The following is a 23,394-nucleotide window of genomic DNA, read 5'->3' as shown; positions in this document are numbered from 1 at the left end:
GAATAGGTTCAAACATGTATGTGAATATACCAACGTAAAAATGTTAAATAGAATTCGTTCTATGGCCTACCGATGTCAACACATGAACAATATTATAAATCCAAGTTTTTACGGAATGCGTTGCAAAAACAAACAAATTAAAAAATCACAAAAATGTCAACAGCATGATCGCTTAATAGAACTTGATGTCCATGTTCAGTGATAATGACTTCAGACTTGAAGTTGAATTTTGCTACCAATTCAATATTTGAGAAACATAACCTACAATGGAAAAAAGTAGATATCAGAGTAATAATTAATAAGCAATACAAAGATGAACTTGATATATCATTTGAAAATTAAAAAAAAAACCTTATAGCAACGGAATTATCCTTCAAGTTAGATGACCAATAAACTGCTTGAAATTTATTTATACTGTCAACAATTAAAACAAAGACATATCAGATTTGGTATTTAAAAAAATATAAACCCAACAAAATTGTAGTAAAAAACAGCACTTACATATCAAATATTTTCAAAGACTTCTTGATAGACAACGTTGCGGGTAGTGTTAGAAACTACTCCTTGGTCATCTAGGATTAGTATCTTCAAACCTTTTCTAGATTTAACTCTTGATAGTGCAACATATAATTGCCCATGAGTAAAGACATGCCTTGGTAAATACAGTCCAACATGAGATAAAGATTGTCCCTGACTTTTATTTATAGTCATTGCAAAACATAAAGTAACAGGGAATTGTCTGCGCTGGAATTTGAATGGAGTGTCAGAATTAGATGGAGTTAAGCTCATCCTTGGAATAAAGGCTGTTTCTCTCATCGTGTTTCCGTTTAGAACAGTAGAAACAATTATATATTTAGTCAAAGCATTGACTATCATTCGAGTGCCATTACACAACCCTACAGCTTGGTCAATGTTTCGAATGAGCATGATAGGGACACCGACTTTTAGTTTAATTTGATGGTTTGGAATTCCTGAGCATTTGTAATCATTAAAGGATTCAGATGTAAATCATTCCGCATTGACACCCGAATCTTCATCGGACTTGCTTGGAGTATCACAACTCAAATCCTTTGTTTCCTCACCAGGAATCATAGCTAACATAAAGTTGTTGATTTCCTCTACACTTTCAAGTGTTGGTGCAAGGATTGCTCTTTCTTGGAAGAATGAATTTTTTCCAAATTAAACAAAAGTTTCGGATATGAAAAATTTACTATTTCAAGTAAGGGATCCTTACACTGTTCAATAAGAAGATCTGAAGGAATCTCAATGAGTGATTCGGCTTCATCAATGATTGTAACTGTTCCGTCTCCCACTTGAAGCAACCAATCAGCAAACTCTTTTATTTCTGCTGACGAAGAAGATGAGTTAGCATTTTGCAATCTTAAATTAACAGTCAATTTCATTACCTTGCAATGCTTCCATAGATATGAAGAATTGATAGCAGAACCCACAATCTCCGAACGACTTCCTTTGGAAATAACTGGGAGTATTTGTCTAAATTCACCTCCTAGTACCACAATTTTCCCTCTGAATGGAATGTTATAACCATAAGTAGATCTAGTCTTCATAATGTCATTTAGAGATCTGTCCAAAGCTTCAAAGCTATGTTTGTTCAACATAGGTGCCTCATCCCAAATAATTAAGCTTGTTTTTTTTAATAATTCAGCTTTTGGGGAACCTTGACGAAGATTACAGGTTGATATCTCATTTGTTGAAATAGGAATAGAGAACCTGGAATGAGCAGTTCTACCTCCGGGTAACAACAGCGATGCTATTCCTACTGGATGTGACATTTAACACAAAGAGGCATTAAGGCCCCTTGAACGCAAAGCAGCAGATAAGGTGTTCCAAACATATGTTTTTCCAGTTCCTCCAAAACCATATAGAAAAAAGACTCCCCCATTATTAGATAATACAACATTCAAAACATTTTTTATAAACTCCCTCTTGCTCTGAAGTAAGGCAACAAACCAATTCTTCATGAATCTTAAGCATTTCATCTTTATTGTAATTCAACTCATATGCAACGAATCTATTTTCAAAATTATACGCTTCAGTAAATTTAGGATATGGCAAACATGGAAATTCCTTCAGTGACCTTCCATTTTCTTGAAGAATTTTTTCAATCTCTATTAAACATAGGTTCTTTAATTCTTCATCATCTATATGCAGATCTGAATGAAAGCACAAATATAATAGTTAATTTCAATTTCATTACCAAGACAAATTGGTAAAGTTTATTAAGTGGTTTTTGTAACACCCCGATTTCGGTGGCGTCACTTTAGTAACCAAAAGTAAACTTAATGCGGAAAAATGTGAATATATTTTTTTTGATAATAACTAAGACAAGACTGAAATAAATAAAACCCAAGTGCGAAAAGTAATAAAACTAATATACAATATATAAACAGCCCCCGCTGTAAGTAGCAACCTCGTCACGAGTGAACCTCTAGTGACGGGTAATAAAAGAGTAGCGCCCGTAGGCAAAAGTACAAACCAAAAGAAAAGGTTAAGTGTCCGCAACACTATCCCTCAAAATGAGAATAAGCTGGCCCATCGGCCTGAAACAAGACTTCCTAAGTCCAACCAACTCTCTGTGATTCCCGTAACGAAACCACACAAAAAGCTATAGGTGGGAAACTACCCTGTCCCGAATGAAACAAATGATGTTCAGAGCTAAGACTCTACTCCTACACTAATCCCATCTCGAGGAGCTCACACTAACACTCAATCCTACATGCTAGCGTGATCGTCGTCCGAATCTGAATCCAGAACGACTAAGTCTAGGTACATCATCCGTCCTCCTCTCGCTACCGCGATGCGCTCCTGTTCCAGCATCTCAACTCTAGTTCCCCCCGAAGGGTGAACCATCATGATCTAGACCGTCGTGGACATCTGACAAAGGGCGTTTGTCCGCCAAAGCACACACAGAAGACGCGAGGGTCAACTCCAAAGAATTATGTAAATAATAACATCGATAGATACAGATAATAGAATAGCCACTTAGGCTTATAGCTAGGGATAACATCCTAGGGTTACATATCTCATGATGAATATAAACGACGATAAATCACAGTTAACATGCCTCAAATAGAATTAACAAGTATCAAACACACTCATCACTAAGTCAATATGCATGTTGCATGAAATGATATGCAGGTTAACCCAGTTAACCACATGCATTCCGGAAAGGGATGGACATCAAACGGATCAGCCCTAACACCAGCCACGGTGGAACCATTTCGGCCCGCGTGCCTCTTATACCACACAAAGGTAGCCAGATCAGCAGTAAACCCGTAGGTCTGCCATTTCGGTCTGCTACAAGAGACGTCTATAAACGCTCTTTCACGGCATTCCGGGTCTTATGACCATTTTGGAAACCGACGAGGTCCAGAGTACGTCCTGTGTTAATACCCCATTAATGTTGCATGTATGCAGGATGATTAGTCAAACAACGTCTCCGAATCTCACTCGACACGTCGCCACGTGTTCTAGGTAAATTAAAGTCTCTAAAAGCTTACCCTAAGGTAACGGTCGATTCTGCGACCAAAAGACACACTTCATAACGACACATAGCTGCTCCAACAGCACCACAACAAACGCTGCTCCAACAGCACAATAACAAACGTTGCTCCAACAGCACAACAATAAACGCTGCTCCAACAGCACAACAACAAACGCTGCTCCAACAGCACAACAACAAACTCAACACTTGGATCCGACGACACTCCTCGTTTTTCCAAAACTATGATTTGACTTCCAATGCCTTCCTTCGAGGTTGTTATCATTCCTTGGATGAACTCGCGGCCTTGAGGAGAGAAAATGGAGGAGTTTTGTGTTTTTTTCTCACGTGTTTGCTATATATAGAAGATGGAAATTCGCGGGAAAATGAAAGTTTCGCGAATCTGATTTTTCCGGCGTCATTCTCCGTGAATTCTAAGATAGGTTTTGGCGAAAGAATTCCAAAACTAAAATGAGGTCTCCTTGTATTTTTAGTGACTAATGCATAATCGGTATAAAACTATTTTACCCGATAAGTTGCTTTTTGCATCGAATGTCGGAATGGAAAACTTCCTTCTGAAGAAAGATTGAAATCATCAAGAGAAATGGGTGTACGCGTGTAGAATCTTCATTTGATGTTCCGAATAGAAAAAGTCTTCATTGTCGGTTGATTCTAGGGTTTTGAAATACCAGGGTTTCGGTTTCGGCAAACTTCCGATGATTGGAATCGGACGTTCGTAGATCCTAGAGTTTCGCCTCGAAACGATTTTGATATATGGAAAAAGAGAAGTTCTAACATTTCTCTGAAGATTTTTGGACTAAAATCCTACAGTGTTCCAAGGGTGGAACATAGTGTTATTTCCTAAGATTCTTGTCCTAGGTTTTTAAAGCGAATATTAGTCGTGCTATAACTTAAATCGACTTCGATACAATCCTCAGACTTTTCCTGAACTTTCTCCTTCATAAATCTATTTCATTTGACAAACTCTTGTTCAGGTTTCCTTTCACAATACATCAACCCTAATCGTGAATAAGATTTTATTCACTAAGCATAAGCTTAAAAACTTGGGTCTTACATTACTACCCTCCAAAAAGAAAGTTTCGACCTCGAAACTTAAGGGTCAGTAAAAAGTTCTGGATATTATTCCTTGATCTTTTCCTCTAATACCCATATAGCACCGTCCGTGTCTTTGTTCCAAATAACTTTCACTAAAGCACTCTGCTTTCCCTTCGATTGTTTCACTCTTCTAGTCCCAATGCTGACCGACGGCGTCTCAAAAGACATATCGTCTTCTAACTCTCTGTTATCCGGTTTGACCACTTGCGTCGGGTCTCCGTTGGAAATAGTATTTGTTGGCATTCGTGCAATCGCACAACCTTAACCACTTGCTCCTTTGCTTTTGTTCGTCCAAAATACTGATTAGAAACTCGGTACATCTCTATGCTCCGGAGTGAATGCTCAACTTGAGTCTTAATACCTCGGGCATCACAAGACTCATTCCCTTTAACATTAACTTATCAACAACTTATAAGCTAACCTTCATCTTAATATCTAACAATTCATTATTATCGTCTTCGTCCTCAGAACCTTCCTCACTCAAACCAACTCAAACTTACTGAAATCCCTAACGCTTCGCATCAATCGAGATTTATCCTCTAGAAGATCAAATCATAACTATACCTCAAGGGACTTAACTAGTCATTTCGTCATCCGATCCTCCAACCTTCTGAGGTTTAACTACTATCGTAACTGCTATCACCACTACATCCCTTACTCACACACGATTTCCAACTCCCCAAGTCAATCTTAATCATAGGATTCTTATTCAACTGAGCAAAATTCACTTGCTAACTCTATCAAGCATCACCGAAATCCATAACAAAGTTCCATTCACTATTAGACTCTGAGTAGCTTGTCCAACTATGATAACTTCAAGTATTCATCTTAATACTAACACTTTCCTTCTTGTAACTTGATTACCATCTTGTCGATAAACTTCTTAATCTCCCAATCAAATTATGACAAACTTCAAGTCCTATACACTTATGACAAGAATTAATAGACTTAAAACCTAAACCTTTTCCAAGTTTGGATCTCTGATGCTCTGTAGCTCTCCAACATTTCCTAAAAGAATATTCATCTCTTACAACGACAACTCCTTCCCAAAGAAAATCAATTACTTAACACGAACTTTCCTCCCAAATCCGACTAATCCTCGATCAATTCAAATTCATCTTACACATCCTTCTATCAAAGTCCATATCCAGCTGTGATTCCGAAAATCACCCCCTCAATATTAAGTTGATCAGGCCTAATACATCGAAGGTGAAAATCTAGAAAAAGCCCACTGGAACAGTCAATGAGTTCCTATCATCCGGTGGTCGCAAATACCCTGACGTTAAATCTTCAATGATGTCGCTACGGAACTACACACCCTCGACATCATACGTATACTATCCATAATGAATCTCTATGAAATTCATTCTTCAGCTTCTAGCTTCCTTTTAAACGCATCGGTAGAAGACTACTTTCTAGGCTTAGCGTGTCATTCTAAACCTCGTATAACTTCTATAGCTAAAATACGAGTAACAGTAAAGTAAAGTCATAATAGGCGTAGTAACTATAAGGTCAAAGCGTAAACCATATACGTAAGATAGGTGTGTTTGCACACTCTACAAGAAAAATGGAATATATTATACTAGAATGAGAAAGAATGGTTAGAAAGTTACCATCGTTCTTGCGCTCTCCTCTGACAAACCCCTCAGCTCTCTCACCGTCCATGGTGTAAACTCTTGCTTTAGCCGCAGGACGCTTTCCACGAGCAGTGTTCACGGTTGGCTCCGTCTTGGGTGCTCTGCACTGATCGGCAGTGTGCCCCATTTTGTTACAATTGTAGCATTTGGGCCTCGTGTCGGGACAAGCATTGGCATAGTGCCCCGACTCCCCACATCTGAAACAGGTCGTCTCCTACTTCAAAGTCTGATCTCCGGAACCTCCAGCAGCACCCGTCATGGGTCTGTAAGATCCGGAAGTAAATCCTCTTCTAGCAGGACGCTGATATGGCCCCCTGCTCTGAAATTTCTCTCTGCTCTGAAAATTTTGAGAGCCCGACCTCATCGGCCCTCCAGTTCCAGCCCGGTTTAGCCTCCGGTCCTTCATCAGTTCCACTTCCGTGGCCTTCTCCACCAACGACTGGAATCGCATGATTCCCAGTGGCCTCACTGAGTCCTCAATATCCGGTCTCAGTCCATTAACGAAACGCTTGCACATGTAGCGCTCGTTCACATGGTCATGGAAGAATTGGAAATGCTTCGCCAAAGATTCCAGCTTCAATGCAAATTCCGGTACAGACATACCTGCCTGACGGAGTATCAGACACTGTGACTCCCGCTCATCCCGAGCACTTGTTGGAAAGTATTTCTCCAAGAATGCGTCCCGGAAAGAGTTCCAGTTAATCTCTTCATGGTTGGCTTCCATGATTCCCTTGTTGCCTTTCCACCAGTACTCAGCATCGCCGAGCAACAGATAAGTCGCCATGCCCACCTTGGCACCCTCAACAGTCTGTAGCACGCCGAATATCTTTTCAACCTCCTGGATCCAGAGATCCGCTTTGTCTGGGTCAGTACCACCAGAGAACTTTGGTGGGTTTTGCCTCCTGAAATCATTCAGGCCTTTGTTCTGGTCCAGAGTTACTTCCCTCTGGCGCTGATGCTGTTCACGTGCCTCCTCAGCAGCACGCCTCATAGCATTATCGTTCGCTTGTGCCGTCACAGCTTGGGCCATAGTGGCCATCATCTCCGCTAACTGGTTAGTGTTCACCATGTTCTGTTAAGTTAGACAAACAGTTAGTACTCATCATAAGATAGCATTTCCATAACTATACAATATGATTAAGCAATAACTTCAATCAATTCTAAGCGAAAAATCGCTAGCAGACAATCAATTTTCACTCTTTGCAGAGTCACACAACCTAGCACAGAAGACCTATTCCCCAACAACTCCCGAAAGACTCGACCGTGCTCTGATACCACATTGTAACACCCCGATTTCGGTGGCGTCACTTTAGTAACCAAAAGTAAACTTAATGCGGAAAAACGTGAATATTTTTTTTTTGATAATAACTAAGACAAGACTGAAATAAATAAAACCCAAGTGCGAAAAGTAATAAAACTAATAAACAATATATAAACAGCCCCCGCTGTAAGTAGCAACCTCGTCACGAGTGAACCTCCAGTGACGGGTAATAGAAGAGTAGCGCCCGTAGGCAAAAGTACAAACCAAAAGAAAAGGTTAAGTGTCCGCAACACTATCCCTCAAAATGAGAATAAGCTGGCCCATCGGCCTGAAACAAGACTTCCTAAGTCCAACCAACTCTCTGTGATTCCCGTAACGAAACCACACAAAAAGCTATAGGTGGGAAACTACCCTGTCCCGAATGAAACAAATGATGTTCAAAGCTAAGACTCTACTCCTACACTAATCCCATCTCGAGGAGCTCACACTAACACTCAATCCTACATGCTAGCGTGATCGTCGTCCGAATCTGAATCCAGAACGACTAAGTCTAGGTACATCATCCGTCCTCCTCTCGCTACCGCGATGCGCTCCTGTTCCAGCATCTCAACTCTAGTTCCCCCCGAAGGGTGAACCATCATGATCTAGACCGTCGTGGACATCTGACAAAGGGCGTTTGTCCGCCAAAGCACACACAGAAGACGCGAGGGTCAACTCCAAAGAATTATGTAAATAATAACATCGATAGATACAGATAATAGAATAGCCACTTAGGCTTATAGCTAGGGATAACATCCTAGGGTTACATATCTCATGATGAATATAAACGACGATAAATCACAGTTAACATGCCTCAAATAGAATTAACAAGTATCAAACACACTCATCACTAAGTCAGTATGCATGTTGCATGAAATGATATGCAGGTTAACCCAGTTAACCACATGCATTCCGGAAAGGGATGGACATCAAACGGATCAGCCCTAACACCAGCCACGGTGGAACCATTTCGGCCCGCGTGCCTCTTATACCACACAAAGTTAGCCAGATCAGCAGTAAACCCGTAGGTCTGCCATTTCGGTCTGCTACAAGAGACGTCTATAAACGCTCTTTCACGGCATTCCGGGTCTTATGACCATTTTGGAAACCGACGAGGTCCAGAGTACGTCCTGTGTTAATACCCCATTAATGTTGCATGTATGCAGGATGATTAGTCAAACAACGTCTCCGAATCTCACTCGACACGTCGCCACGTGTTCTAGGTAAATTAAAGTCTCTAAAAGCTTACCCTAAGGTAACGGTCGATTCTGCGACCAAAAGACACACTTCATAACGACACATAGCTGCTCCAACAGCACCACAACAAACGCTGCTCCAACAGCACAATAACAAACGCTGCTCCAACAACACAACAATAAACGCTGCTCCAACAGCACAACAACAAACGCTGCTCCAACAGCACAACAACAAACTCAACACTTGGATCCGACGACACTCCTCGTTTTTCCAAAACTATGATTTGACTTCCAATGCCTTCCTTCGAGGTTGTTATCATTACTTAAAGATTTTGAGGTTATTTAAGGTCTTATGAATTTTCTTTATAAAATAGAATCCATTTTGTCTTATCGCAAGTCTTATACATTTTCAGGATCTCCCAATCCCAAGTCGCTTCCAGAGGATGTCTCGATCCACTAAACAAAATTAAGGCCCGAACCTCGTTCATCCTATCAAACTTTCTCAAAACTCTCAAAATAAAATCGGCATGACCTGCCCGCTATTCTCGCCATTCAGAATCTCAGATCTCATTGCAAAAGCATAAATACTCAGCACAACCAATCAACATGTCATATATCAATATATTAAGCAATAATCACATAGCACTTAGCATATAAGGCATGCACCACACATCCTAGATTACCCACATAGCACATAGCATGTAAGTCAATCTCAAAAACATTCAGTAGATGAATCATCTACATTGTCAGCCGAAGCCTCAGAAAACATTTTTCCAATCAAACACAAACAAGTGCGGAAACAGTAAATCAAGTCGAAATATCGACACCTAAGCATTAACTAAGCATTCAGTGAGTAGCCCTCACCTGAAAGTTCTCCAGAATGATCAACTAGTGCTTCCTCGCTCTCAAAGTGTTGGTCCTCGGGGAAATCCTCAAAAGCACCTCGAAGCCTTGAAGTAGCAACTGATTGATCGACGATCAAGCTAGTAATGAAGAAAATTCTTCTTCCTTCTTCCTTGGATGAACTCGCGGCCTTGAGGAGAGAAAATGGAGGAGTTTTGTGTTTTTTTCTCACGTGTTTGCTATATATAGAAGATGGAAATTCGCGGGAAAATGAAAGTTTCGCGAATCTGATTTTTCCGGCGTCATTCTCCGTGAATTCTAAGATAGGTTTTGGCGAAAGAATTCCAAAACTAAAATGAGGTCTCCTTGTATTTTTAGTGACTAATGCATAATCGGTATAAAACTATTTTACCCGATAAGTTGCTTTTTGCATCAAATGTCGGAATGGAAAACTTCCTTCTGAAGAAAGATTGAAATCATCAAGAGAAATGGGTGTACGCGTGTAGAATCTTCATTTGATGTTCTGAATAGAAAAAGTCTTCATTGTCGGTTGATTCTAGGGTTTTGAAATACCAGGGTTTCGGTTTCGGCAAACTTCCGATGATTGGAATCGGACGTTCGTAGATCCTAGAGTTTCGCCTCGAAACGATTTTGATATATGGAAAAAGAGAAGTTCTAACATTTCTCTGAAGATTTTTGGACTAAAATCCTACAGTGTTCCAAGGGTGGAACATAGTGTTATTTCCTAAGATTCTTGTCCTAGGTTTTTAAAGCGAATATTAGTCGTGCTATAACTTAAATCGACTTCGATACAATCCTCAGACTTTTCCTGAACTTTCTCCTTCATAAATCTATTTCATTTGACAAACTCTTGTTCAGGTTTCCTTTCACAATACATCAACCCTAATCGTGAATAAGATTTTATTCACTAAGCATAAGCTTAAAAACTTGGGTCTTACAGTTTTATTATGTTTAAACAAATACATTTGTGGGTGGTAAATTAATGGTTTCATTCAGTGATAAATATGAAAATTATTTAACTTGTTAAGGCTTAATACATCAGAAGGCCCCTGAAATTGTAAAGGGAATCAATTCCAGGGCCTGTAAAATTTTCGCGTCAAATTGGGTCCCTAAGAATTTTTTTTTAATTCAATTAAGGATAAAGTGTGCCAGCCGCTGATGTGGCTCGATTTTCAGTCTGTCACATTATCCACGTGGCTTTTAAATTTTTTTTAAGTGACAACTTATGCCACATGTTTGAATTTTTTTAAATCTTTAATTATTTTTTATTCCAACTCATTTCAATTATAAAAAACTAACCTATCTTTAAAAAAATAAAATACTAACCTAATCTTCTCTGGAATTATCGATGAAGAAGGAAGAGGGAAGAAGAAAAGGAAAAAGAGAAGGAAGAAGACCATGAAGCTGCCCTTGCCTACGACGGCGCCGCTTGCTCCCTTCTTAGCCTCTGCCTCGACCTTAACGCCCCCTCCTCCGATCTCCACCACCACCGCTGGCCTCTACTCGACCTCAACGCCCCCTCCCCCGATCTCCACCACTACCGTTGGCCTCTGCTCGACCTCAACGCCCCCTCCTCCGATCTCCACCACTACCGCTGGCCTCTGCTCGACCTCAATCCCCTATCCTCTAATCATGGTCAGATTCCATTTCAATTTCTTCTTCATAACTTATTTCTCAATTTTCCCCCAATTTTTGATTTTCGGTTTACATGGTTATGTCTCATAGGTTTGATTCTGGGTTTGGTGGGTTTTACAGGTGGGGTTTTATGAAAATTCTGCTGGTTTGATTATGGGTTTGGTGGTTTGATTCTGGATTTCATGGTTTGATTCTGGGTTTGGTGGTTTGATTTTGGGTTTAGTGGTTTTCCAATCCAAGAGTATGTTTGATTTTGGTTTGATTCTGGGTTCAGTGGGCAAAAAAAAGAAGTTTTCCTTCACAGTATACGAATGGATTTCCAATCCAAGAGTATGCTTGGCCAGCCTATGAAGCTTTCATCTGCATGTTTAATCACAATTACATTTTGCAGGTGGACAAAAGTCTTATGGAAGTTGCTGGTTCAAAGGCGTTTTTCAGGCATTGCTTACCAGCGGAAAGAGGGGTGGAGGTAACTGACGAAGTTGCTGAAGCTCCGTATTCAATTGTCTTTCCGCAAGCTGAGAATCGAATGCACGCACAAAATGCCATAATTCTTCATGTACTTGGCAAGTAGTTTGTTAGATGATTACCTAATCTGAGGTTGAGCAGGATTAGTGTACACTTGCAATTATCATTTCCTTCTCAGGCTTATAGAAGTATTATTAGATTAGATTATTTATTAAGTTTTTAAATTTTTTTCTGATTATTTAATTGATTTGGAATTAATAATAATAAAAGCCACGTGGAATTGATGATTGGGATAAAATTGAGAGCTGGCACACTTTGGCCTTAATTGAATTAAAAAAAAAATTCTAGGGACCCAATTTGATGCAAAAATTTTCTAGACCCTGGATTTGATTCCCTTTACAATTACAGGGGTCTTCTGATGTATTAAGTCACTTGTTAAGTATGGTATATGAGCTATGCGTGTATTAGTATTAATTTACTGAAGCATGCTAGAATGAATTTTGATTGTTTTAAAAGAAATAGAAGAAATATAAATGTAACCATTAAGCAGTGTCTTAAGTAAATTAAAAAGGATTGAATATCTGGAATGTTGAGAGTTTTCCTTCTGTCATATAAAATGTCATCACATAAAAGAGACCAAGACTTTCTCCAAACTTCTTGTGGCCTAGAAATCAAGTTTGTCATCAGCATTCTAGAAAAAAGTTTCCTTAGCTGAGTTCCAGATCCAAGTTCACTTGAAATTGAAATTCCATCAACATACTCGCGGTCATCCTGCAACAATCCCATTGCTTCGCATGCATCATGGAAAGTGGGATAAACCACACCCTTAATAGTTCTTATGCTTTTAAAACTGTCACAACCTTTTTGCCTTGTTAGTAAAACACGCATATAGTAATTTTCTCCCATTCCTGGAGCAATAAATTGCAACCGACCAAGAGAAAAGCCTTTTTTCCTAGGAACTCATTTTGTTGTTTTTTTGTTGTAAACAAACTCAGAATGAAATTCTGCATATGTGAGATTTATCCTCTCCTGGTACTTCTTGTTGGCGTCCATCCAAGCTAAGAATTGAGTGCCCTTATTAGTTGATTTTTCCATCACAACTTCTAAATCGTCATTTTCCTTGAATAAAACACTTTGTTGGTTTGGAAGATGAAATCCTAATCGCAACACTGGAGGCCATCTGTTATGAATATCATATTTGAATGCTCTCCATGCGGCTTCACATGGAGTAAGGTACCTACATGTTGATTTTGAGAAGATAAAAATATAATGATTCAAATCTTCAACTCTTATTATTTCTAGTTTAAAACACACCACGAAGAAGGCCAAAACTAAATATAATCATAAAAATCTTCCAAAACTATGAAATTGAAATTTCCTAATATTTATTGGTAAAATCAAAATAAAGTTAAGAATCTAATAATTTATAATACAATACACAATTATGAAATGAAAATTACCTGCAATCGTAATACTGTTTGATTTCATCATGTTGTTCAGATTTGTTAGTTTTGGTACCATCATTGGATATCTGAACATTGACTCTATCCGGTCCTTTGTTAATATACTTGAATAGATATTTGATAGCATTTGACTTACTGCAGTACTCAACATTGATGTGTCATTGATATCGCATAAGGAGGCGGGGATTATAAGGCACAACAAATCCATTATCAAGAGGAACTCTTTTCTTGTAAATTGTTATCCCAGTTCTTCTTCTTTTATAAATAGGATATCCATCATCATCAACTGTGGTGCAATTCTAGAATTTTTTTGGAAAGTGTTTAGAACATTTTCCATCGGCCATGCAAACTGACTTCGGGTCAACTACCCCACATGGACCATGCATCATGTATGATGAAGGCTTAAATGCACTTTTGGACCCTCATGTTTTAACTTTTTGTGATTGTCAACCCTTATCTTTTTTTTCTACGAATGGGAACCCTATTCTTTCAAAACGCAGCACCGTTTACCCTTCTGTCCAAATCCGTCAAAAACTTGACGGAACACGCTGATATGGTCTTCCACGTGGATAAAAGGGGGATTTTAAAAAATGGCTTAAATGCACTTTTGAACCCTCAAGTTTACATTTTTTGCGATTGTTGACCCTGATCTTAATTTTAGTTTGAATGGAGACCCTAATCTTTCAAAACGTTGCACCGTTTACCCTTCCGTCAGAAGGCCAGGTAAGTGGGTTTCGTCAAGTTTTTGACGGATTTGGACGGAAGGGTAAAAGGAGCAACATTTTGAAAGATTAGGGTTTCCATTCGTAGAAAAATAAGATAAGGGTCAACCATCGCAAAAAATATAAGCTTGGGGGTTTAAAAGTGCATTTAAGCCTATGATGAAACTGCCTTGTATAAATTAGGATAAACATCAGGATCAGGAAGCTCTGCAGCAACATGTTTGTCTATATGATCACATGTTCTAATTTTATGTTGCGGTTGAAGCCACATAAGTATTTTGAAATTCTACCGTGTACATTCCTGCCACAAAAGAATTAAGTTGAACTATAAACTTTCAAATAAAAGAATAAAAGAAGTTTATAAAAAAAATTCTAAATCAGAAACAATTGATCTTACAGGCATCCACCTTTCCAAATATCTTTCCTTTTCTTAAATCGGACATAAGGTTGTCAAGCTTCATCTTGAAAACACGGACACAAATATATGGTCTATCTTTTGCCTTTAAATTTCTATGACGGACAAACCTCTGTATCTCACCCCATCCAGAATTGCAAGTAGTTGTTATAAATAAATCTGGATAACCAAACTTTTTGCAAATAGCCATTGCATCTTGACTGTAACACCCCGATTTCGGTGGCGTCACTTTAGTAACCAAAAATAAACCTAATGCGGAAAAACGTGAATATTTTTTTTCGTCGATAATATAAACAAGACTGAAATAAATAAAACGCAAATGCGAGAGATAACAGAACTAATATACAATATGTATTACAGCCCCCGCTGTAAGTAGCAACCTCGTCACGAGTAACCTCCAGTGACGGTAAGTAGAAAGTGTAACGCCCGTAGGCAATATATACAAACCAAATGGAAAGGTTGAGTGTCCGCAACACAAACCTTCAAAAACGAGGATAAGTTAGCCCAATCGGCCTAAAAGAAGACCTCCTAAGTCCAACCAACTCTCTGTGATTCCCGTAAAGAAACCACACAAAAAGCTATAGGTGGGAAACTACCCTGTCCCCAAAGAAACAAATGATGTTCAGAGCTAAGACTCTACTCCTACACCAATCCTATCTCGAGGAGCTCACACCAGCACTAAAACCTACATGCTAGCATGATCGTCGTCCGAATTCGAAATCCAGAACGACCTAGTCTATGTACACCATCCGTCCTCCTCTCGCGACCGCGATGCGCTCCTGTTCCAGCATCCCAACCCTAGTTCCCCCCGAAGGGTGAACCGTCGTGAACCAGCCCGCCAAAGACATCTGACAAAGGGCGTAGTCCGCCAAAACACACACAAAAGACGCGAGGGTCAACTCCAAAGAATTATGTAAATATTAAACCCAATAGGTACAGATAAGAGAATAGCCACTTAGGCTTATAACTAGAGATAGCATCCTAGGGTTGCATATTCCATAACGAACATAAATGACAGTAATAACAATTAACATGTTCCAAATAGGATTAACAAGCAACTAAGTTAGTATGCATGTTGCATGATATGCAGATGCCGGTTAACCCAGTTAACCAATATGCATTCCGGAAACTGATGGACATCAACGGATCAATCCTAGCACCAGCAACGGTGGGACCATTTCTGCCCGCGTGCCTCTTACACCACACAAAGGTAGCCAGATCAGCAGTAAACCCGAAGGTCTGCCATTTCGGTCTGCTACTAAGAGTCACCTAGCAGCGCTCTTACGCGGAAATCCGGGTCTTATGACCATTTTGGAATCCACCGAGGTCCGGTATCACGCCGTGTATTAACCTCCTATGTGTGCATGAATGTAATGTGATTAGCCAAACAACGTCTCCGACCTCACTCGACACGTCGCCACGTGTTCTAGCTAAATTAATGTCTCTAAAAGCTTACCCTAAGGTAAAGTTGATTCTGTGACAAAATACAATTAATCATAAAATGAGTGCAAACACTCACGATAACTCTTCGAGTCATCAATGCTCTCACGAAGTCTCACGCTTCAGTGGAGTCTTACACATTCACAAAGTCTCCGCTTCAGTGAAGTTTTATGCTTTCACGGGGTCTCACGCCCCAGTGAATTTACACACTTGCACGAAGTCTCACGCTTCAATGAAGTTTCATGCTGTTCACGAGGTCTCACGCCTCAGTGAAGATCCATGCTTTCCACAAGGTCTCACGCCTCAGTGAAGTATCACGCATTCACAAGGTCTCACGCCTCAGTGAAGCTTCTCGGCTCATCCCTTGGATGGCTAAACAAACTGCTCAAAGAGCGAAGGAGTATCAACATACTTAGAACTTCTTAACATTCTCAACACTTGGATCCGACGACACTTCTCGCTTTCCAAAACTAAGATTTGGCTCCTAAGCTTTCTTTCGAGTTTGTTATCATTATTTTGAAGGTTTAGAGGTTGTTTAATGTCTTATGAATTTTGTAACACCCCGATTTCGGTGGCGTCACTTTAGTAACCAAAAATAAACTTAATGCGGAAAAACGTGAATATTTTTTTTTTCGATAATAACTAAGACAAGACTGAATTAAATAAAACCCAACAATAACAATAATCAGAACTAATATACAATATATAAACAGCCCCCGCTGTAGTAGTAACCTCGTCACGAGTAAACCTCCAGTGACGGAAAGAAAAGTGTAACGCCCGAAGGCAAAAGGTACAATCCACAAGAAAGGTCAAGTGTCCGCAACACCATCCCTCAAAACTGAGAATAAGCTGGCCCATCGGCCTGAAGCAAGACCTCCTAAGTCCAACCAACTCTCTGTGATTCCCGTAAAGAAACCACACAAAAAGCTATAGGTGGGAAACTACCCTGTCCCCAAAGAAAACAAATGATGTTCAGAGCTAAGACTCTACTCCTACACTAATCCCATCTCGAGGAGCTCACACCAGCACTAAAACCTACATGCTAGCATGATCGTCGCCCGAATCTGAATTCAGAACGACCTAGTCTAAGTACACCATCCGTCCTCCTCTCGCTACCGCGATGCGCTCCTGTTCCAGCATCTCAACTCTAGTTCCCCCCGAAGGGTGAACCATCATGATCTAGACCGTCGTGGACATCTGACAAAGGGCGTTTGTCCGCCAAAGCACCCACAGAAGACGCGAGGGTCAACTCCAAAGAATTATGTAAATAATAACATCGATAGATACAGATAATAGAATAGCCACTTAGGCTTATAGCTAGGGATATTATTCCTAGGGTTGCATGTTCCATAATAACATAAACGCAATAATAGCAGATAGCATGTTCCAAATAGGTTTAACAATTACCAATCACACTCAACAACTAAATTAGTATGCATGTTGCATGATATGTATGCAGGTTAACCCAGTCAACCAATATGCAATCCGGAACGGATGGACATCAACGGATCAGCCCTAGCACCAGCCACGGTGGGACCATTTCGGCCCGCGTGCCTCTTACTCCAACATCAGCGGTAGTCAGATCAGCCGTAACCCGTAGGTCTGCCATTTCGGTCTGCTACAAGAGACGTCTACAGACGCTCTTACACGGAAATCCGGGTCTTATGACCATTTTGGAATCCGACGAGGTCCAGAGTACGTCCTGTGTTAATACCCCATTAATGTTGCATGAATGCAGGATGATTAGTCAAACAACGTCTCCGAATCTCACTCGACACGTCGCCACGTGTTCTAGCTAAATTAAAGTCTCTAAAAGCTTACCCTAAGGTAAAGTCGATTCTGCGACAAAAGACACTTCTTTCCACAACACACATTCTCTCATGATGATCTCCAAATCATCCGACTCATCTCATTCCGATGGTCACAACTGCTCAACGAGCAAAGAGTATCAACATACTCGGAAACTATCAATTTCCCGGACTTATCCCCAGGATAGCCCCACAACACAACTGCTCCCAGAGCACAAGAGTATCAACATACTCCAAACTTATCAATCTCCTCGACACTTGGATCCGACGACACTTCTCGTTTTCCAAAACTAAGATTTGACTCCTAAGCTTCCTTTCAAGTTTATTATCATTATTTGAAGATTTAGAGGTTGTTTAATGTCTTATGAGTTTTCTTTACAAAATAATATCCTTTTAATCTTATCGCGAATCTTATAAGTTCCCGGGATCTCCAAATCCCAAATGACTCCAGAGAATGTCTCGATCCATCATAACCATAACAAGGCCCGAATCTCATTCGTCCTATCAAACTTTCTCAAAACTCTCAAAATAAAATCGGCATGACATGCCCGTTATCCTCACTATGAAGCATAACAGATATATGTGTAATAGCATAGTTCAATTAGCACAGTTCAACAATCATGGCACATATATCAACACATCCTAGATTAACCATGTAGCATTTAGCATATAAGCAATTATCACACATCCTAGATTAACCATTTAGCACATAGCATGTAATTCAAACTCAAAAACAGTTAGTAGATGAATAATCTACATTGTCAGCCGAAGCCTCAGAAAACATTTTCCCAATCAAACACAAACAAGTGCATAAACAGTAAAACAAGTCGAATGCGTCGACACCTAAGACATTAGCTAATAGTTCAGTGAGAAGCCCTCACCTTAGCCAATTTCCATACTAAGGTGCAACTCCGATCCGATTACATCTTTATTTGCATATGTTGGCTCGATTCCTCCCATTGTGTAGCTTAGATGCAAGGTGCTTCCGTTCATCGTACGAAAATCAAGTTTCTGAAACTTGTCGGCGAAGAGTCGCCAGAGAAAGTTGCGGCTCACGGGGTTGACGGAGGAACTGTCGCCGGAGACACAAAGGAAGGTTGTTCCTTCATCCTTTCGCGGCCAGAAACTCAACGACGCTGTCCGTTTCCCCAAAGAGTCGACGGTTTGCCTAGAAAGTTCAGCCGAAGGTCGACGGTGGTTGTCGGGGTCGTCGAATAAAATGACCCAAATACAAAATTGAAGATAGGGTTTTGCTCTCCTCACGACAAGGATCGTAGCAGTATCCTCTATTTTTCCATCGGTCGCCGGAGTTGACCGGAAAGAGCTCCCGAAGGCGGCAGCGGCGGCGGTCGACGGCGACGGAACGACAATCCGGAATATGGGTTTTGTTGTGAACACCGCAAGGGTTCCAACGTTACTTATCTCGCTGTGAACGGAGGTCCGAGTACACTGGAATCGAAGGTCGAAGTTTGCGATGTCGGCGACGTCGGCGCGTCGTTATGCTCTGTTTTCACGTCGTTCTCCCCTGTTTTCTTTCATGGTTCCTTTGTCGTTTCTCTTTGCTTGCTTCGTGGCCATGGAGGTGGTGCTCTCGGCTGGAAAGAGAGACCCATGGTGGTGGTTCATGTGGTGCGTCCATGATGGTGTTGTGGGTGGCCATCGGTGGTGGCTTCGTGAGGAAGAAAGAAAAAGAAGAACATGTTGATGATAGTGCTGGCTTCTTGGTTGTTTCATGGTGATGATGCGTGAAGGAGAAAGAGGGGCCATTATGTGCGTTTTGGGTGCTGGATTGTGAGGATAAGAAATTAGCATGGTGGTTATTGTCACATGAAGGAAGAAAGAGTATTGGTGATAAGGAAGAATAAATGGGTGTGGCTGCTGCAAGGGAAAGAAAAAGAAAACAAGGAGGAAGAAAGAAAGAACAAGAACATGGTCTGGTGATGTAACTCACGTTGGAGGAAGTAGAGAGAATGGAAAGGTGTGTGTGCTGCAGCTTTTGGAGAATAGGCAGAAGAAGAAGTAGAAACAAAAGAAGAAGAGTACATAATATATATAGAAGAAGAAGAAGGAAATGGGTCTGCAGAAGAAGGAAGAAAATGAAAAAGTGTAATGAGAGAGAGAGGGATGTCGACAGAGTGAGTGAGGGAGGATAAGGATGTTTAGATATTTAGGAAAGATATTTTGTAAACCGGTATAGTTTTGTTTAGATATCGGAGGATTTAACTCATAGAGTTAAAAAATATAAGAGTGATTCCTATTTTTCCGGCTTCATTCTCCGTGAATCCTAAGATAGGTTCTGACGACAGAATCCAAAACTCAAAAGAGGTTTCCTGGTATTTTAGGTGACTAATGCAAAGTCGGTGTAAAACTATTTTAACCCGATAAGTTACTTTTTGCATCGAATGTCGGAATAGAAAACTTCCTTCTGAAGAAAGATTGAAATCATCAAGAGAAATGGGTGTACGCGTGTGGAATCTTCATTTGAAGCTCTGAATAGAAAAAGTCTTCATTGTCGGTTGATTCTAGGGTTTTGAAATACCAGGGATTCGGTTTCGGCAAACTTCCGATGATTGGAATCGGACGTTCTTAGATCCTAGAGTTTCGCCTCGAAACGATTTTGATATATGGAAAAAGAGAAGTTCTAACATTTCTCTGAAGATTTTTGGACTAAAATCCTACAGTGTTCCAAGGGTGGAACATAGTGTTATTTCCTAAGATTCTTGTCTTAGGTTTTTAAAGCGAATATTAGTCGTGCTATAACTTAAATCGACTTCGATACAATCCTCAGACTTTCCCTGAACTTTCTCCTTCATATATTTGTTTCATTTGGTAAACTCTAGTTCAGGTTTCCCTTCACGATACATCAACCCTAATCGTGAATAAGACTTTATTCACTTAGCATAAGCTTAAAAACTTGGGTCTTACAAATTTTCCTTATAAAATAATATCCTTTTAGTCTTATCGCAAATCTTATAAGTTCTCGGGATCTCCCAATCCCAAATGACTCCAGAGAATGTCTCGATCCATTATAACCATAACAAGGCCCGAATCTCATTCGTCCTATCAAACTTTCCCCAAAATCTCAAAATAAAATTGGCATGACCTGCCCGCTATTCTCACTACTCAGAATCACAGATATGAGTGAAAGACATAGTTAAATCAACACAGCCAACATACATGTCATATATCAACACATTCTAGAATAATCACGTAGCACTTAGCATATAAAGCATGCATCACACATCCTAGATTACCCACATAGCACATAGCATGTAAATCAATCTCAAAAACAGTCAGTAGATGAATCATCTACATTGTCAGCCGAAGCCTCAGAAAACATTTTTCCAGTCAAACACAAACAAGTGCATAAACAGTAAATCAATGTCGAAAGCATCGACCCTAAGCATTAACTAAAGATTCAGTGAGTAGCCCTCACCTGTAGATTCTCCAGGATTATCTTCTATCACTCCTTCACAATCAAAGCCTTGCTCTTCAGGAAAATCCTCAAAAGCACCTTTAGAGCAAAACCACAGAAATCAATCACAATGAGTCAGAAACTCAACAACCAAGACTCACTAAGGTTACACGAAGTAGTATATATTCCGAGGTACGATAAACTAGCGCGAAAGGACAAGTTTTTGAAAAAGAAATTTTCCTCCTCCTCCCCTAGGGTGCTCGGCCACTATTGGTAATTAGGCGGGTCGATTTTTCTTGGATCAAAGTTGGTTCCTAGGTTATTATTAGTCGTAACTAAGGGTATTCTAAACTCGGAAAAATTATCGGATCAAAAACTGTCGCAGGGGTATTTTGGTCATTATTTTTAGCTCAGAAATTCAAAACTGAAATTTCAAAAAGCAAATTGGATGGGGACGTCACCAACGACGTTTATGACAACTAATCCTACTAGCACTAAGCTAAGGCGATAGTTTTCAGCCCAAAGGACGAAGCTTTGCCCCAAAATGGGTATTTTAAGCAGAATTGAAACTCGACGGTAGTTTTTCGAGAATCGGCGCAGTATTATTAGCTAAACATACTCAGGAGAACGTAGGGAAGATGTTTAGAATCAAAAATGGAATTATCAGGATAGTTTTGCAAAAACCTCAAAACTATGAGCACAGAAAGACATAGAGAAAAGCTATGGAAAAGACGATCAGAGGTAAGGATTAGCGACTATACCTCGATACCTTCAAGCAGCAACTGTCGAATCAACGATCAAGCAAGAAATGAACAAAATCTCTTCTCCTCCTCCTCTTGTGAAACTCGCGGCCCTTGGAGAGAAAATGGTGAAGTTTTTTGCCATTTTTTCTCCTTTTCTTGCTATATATAGAGGATGGAAAAACGCGGTAGAATGAAAGTTTCGCGATTCCGATTTTTCCGGCTTCATTCTCCGTGAATTCTAAGATAGGTTTTGGCGACATAAATCCAAAACTCAAAAGAGGTTTCCTTGTATTTTAGGTGACTAATGCAAAGTCAGTGTAAAACTATTTTACCCGATAAGTTACTTTTTGCATCAAATGTCGAAATAGAAAACTTCCTTCTGAAGAAAGATTGAAAACATCAAGAGAAATGGGTGTACGCGTGTGGAATCTTCATTTGAAGCTCTGAATAGAAAAAGTCTTCATCGTCGGTTGATTTTAGGTTTCTTGAACTATCAGGGTTTTAGTTTCGGCAAACTTCCGATGATTGGAATCAGACGTTCGTAGATCCTAGAGTTTCGCCTTGAAATGAGTGTCGTATAAGGAATAAGAGAAGTTCTAACATTTCTCTGAAGATTTTTGGAATTAGTTTCCATCGTGACTTTAAGTGAAAACTAGCTATTTACTAGGGTTTCTGCCCTAGTTTTAAGCGTAATTCGATCGTGCTATACCTTTTTTCGATTCTGATACAATCCTTAGACTTTTCTTGAACTTTCTCCTTCATAAATTTATTTCATTTAGTAAACTCTTGTTCAGGTTTTCTTTCACGATACATCAACCCTAATCGTGAATAAGAAGTTTATTCACTTAGCATAAGCTTAAAAACTTGGGTCTTACATTGACAATTATTAAACATATATTGGCAACTGCCAGTAAAAAAAGGCGGTAAGATAATTCGCGTACCAACTGATGAGGGATCAGTTTCTCCATTGTCTATTGCCTCTGCTACACCATTTAAATAATCAGCTCTGATTGTTTGTTGGTTATTCCTTATGTAAGAAAGTCGAGTGGCTTCAATCATAGTATAAGTGTCCACCACAAATTGTTGAAACAATCTTCTTGAATTTAAAACTGAACCAAACTCATTATTTCTAGTTTGGAGGCGAAATGCGATGAATTGCTTCAAAGAAACAATGTGTCTTTTATAAGTACCCATGTTCCTGAATAGTTCACTAATAGGAATGTCCTCACGAAATCCATCTTCTCCATAAGGAAAAAGTAAAGGGTACTGCAGTGGGATGAATACAGTATGCGTCTCGTGGATTTTTGTCAAGAAACCATCTCTCAATTTAACAAAAACATCCCTACGAAATTGCATATCATCAAAGTCACCAACGATTAAAGTTGCAACCTCATCAGCCGTAGGCATATTATAGGTTCTGGGATCCTTTCCCCTTGCTCGAAAAAGACGCACAGAGAGTTGAGAAGTATCATCAGAAGATAGATGATCACGAACATGCCGAAAAACTCTAGCAAGCACATTGGTCTGGCTAATCAAGTTTTTTTAAATCCTCAACCAATGAATCATCAAGCCCTTTTCCAGCCCTGTTAGAGCTGCACAACGTTTAAAAAAAAATTAAATAATTACAAATAAAGATATACATGGCGTAATATCTAATGACAATACGTATA

At 39.8% G+C, this 23,394-nt stretch overlaps 2 protein-coding genes and 1 pseudogene across 2 annotated transcripts; all 3 read right to left on the bottom strand.

Moving 5' to 3' along the window:
- Positions 1-504: 504 nt before the first annotated feature.
- LOC130713104 (uncharacterized) lies at positions 505-1,092 on the bottom strand. The gene is made up of 2 exons (XM_057562904.1): positions 1,083-1,092; positions 505-971 (listed from the first exon to the last, which is right to left on the bottom strand). Exons 1-2 carry the CDS (start codon positions 1,090-1,092, stop codon positions 505-507), a joined length of 477 nt encoding a protein of 158 aa, XP_057418887.1.
- Positions 1,093-1,118: 26 nt separating this feature from the next.
- Positions 1,119-1,793, bottom strand: LOC130713103 (uncharacterized). Its single transcript, XM_057562903.1, has one exon. The coding sequence runs from the start codon at positions 1,791-1,793 to the stop codon at positions 1,119-1,121; it is 675 nt and encodes a 224-aa protein (XP_057418886.1).
- Positions 1,794-12,678: 10,885 nt separating this feature from the next.
- On the bottom strand, positions 12,679-23,131 carry LOC130713102 (uncharacterized; annotated as a pseudogene).
- Positions 23,132-23,394: the final 263 nt, after the last annotated feature.

The sequence above is a fragment of the Lotus japonicus genome, chromosome 4 (genome assembly GCF_012489685.1).
Source record: "Lotus japonicus ecotype B-129 chromosome 4, LjGifu_v1.2".
Lineage (NCBI taxonomy): Eukaryota > Viridiplantae > Streptophyta > Magnoliopsida > Fabales > Fabaceae > Lotus > Lotus japonicus.
Note: the sequence above shows the minus strand (reverse complement) of the source record. Positions and strands in the feature narration are given on the sequence as shown.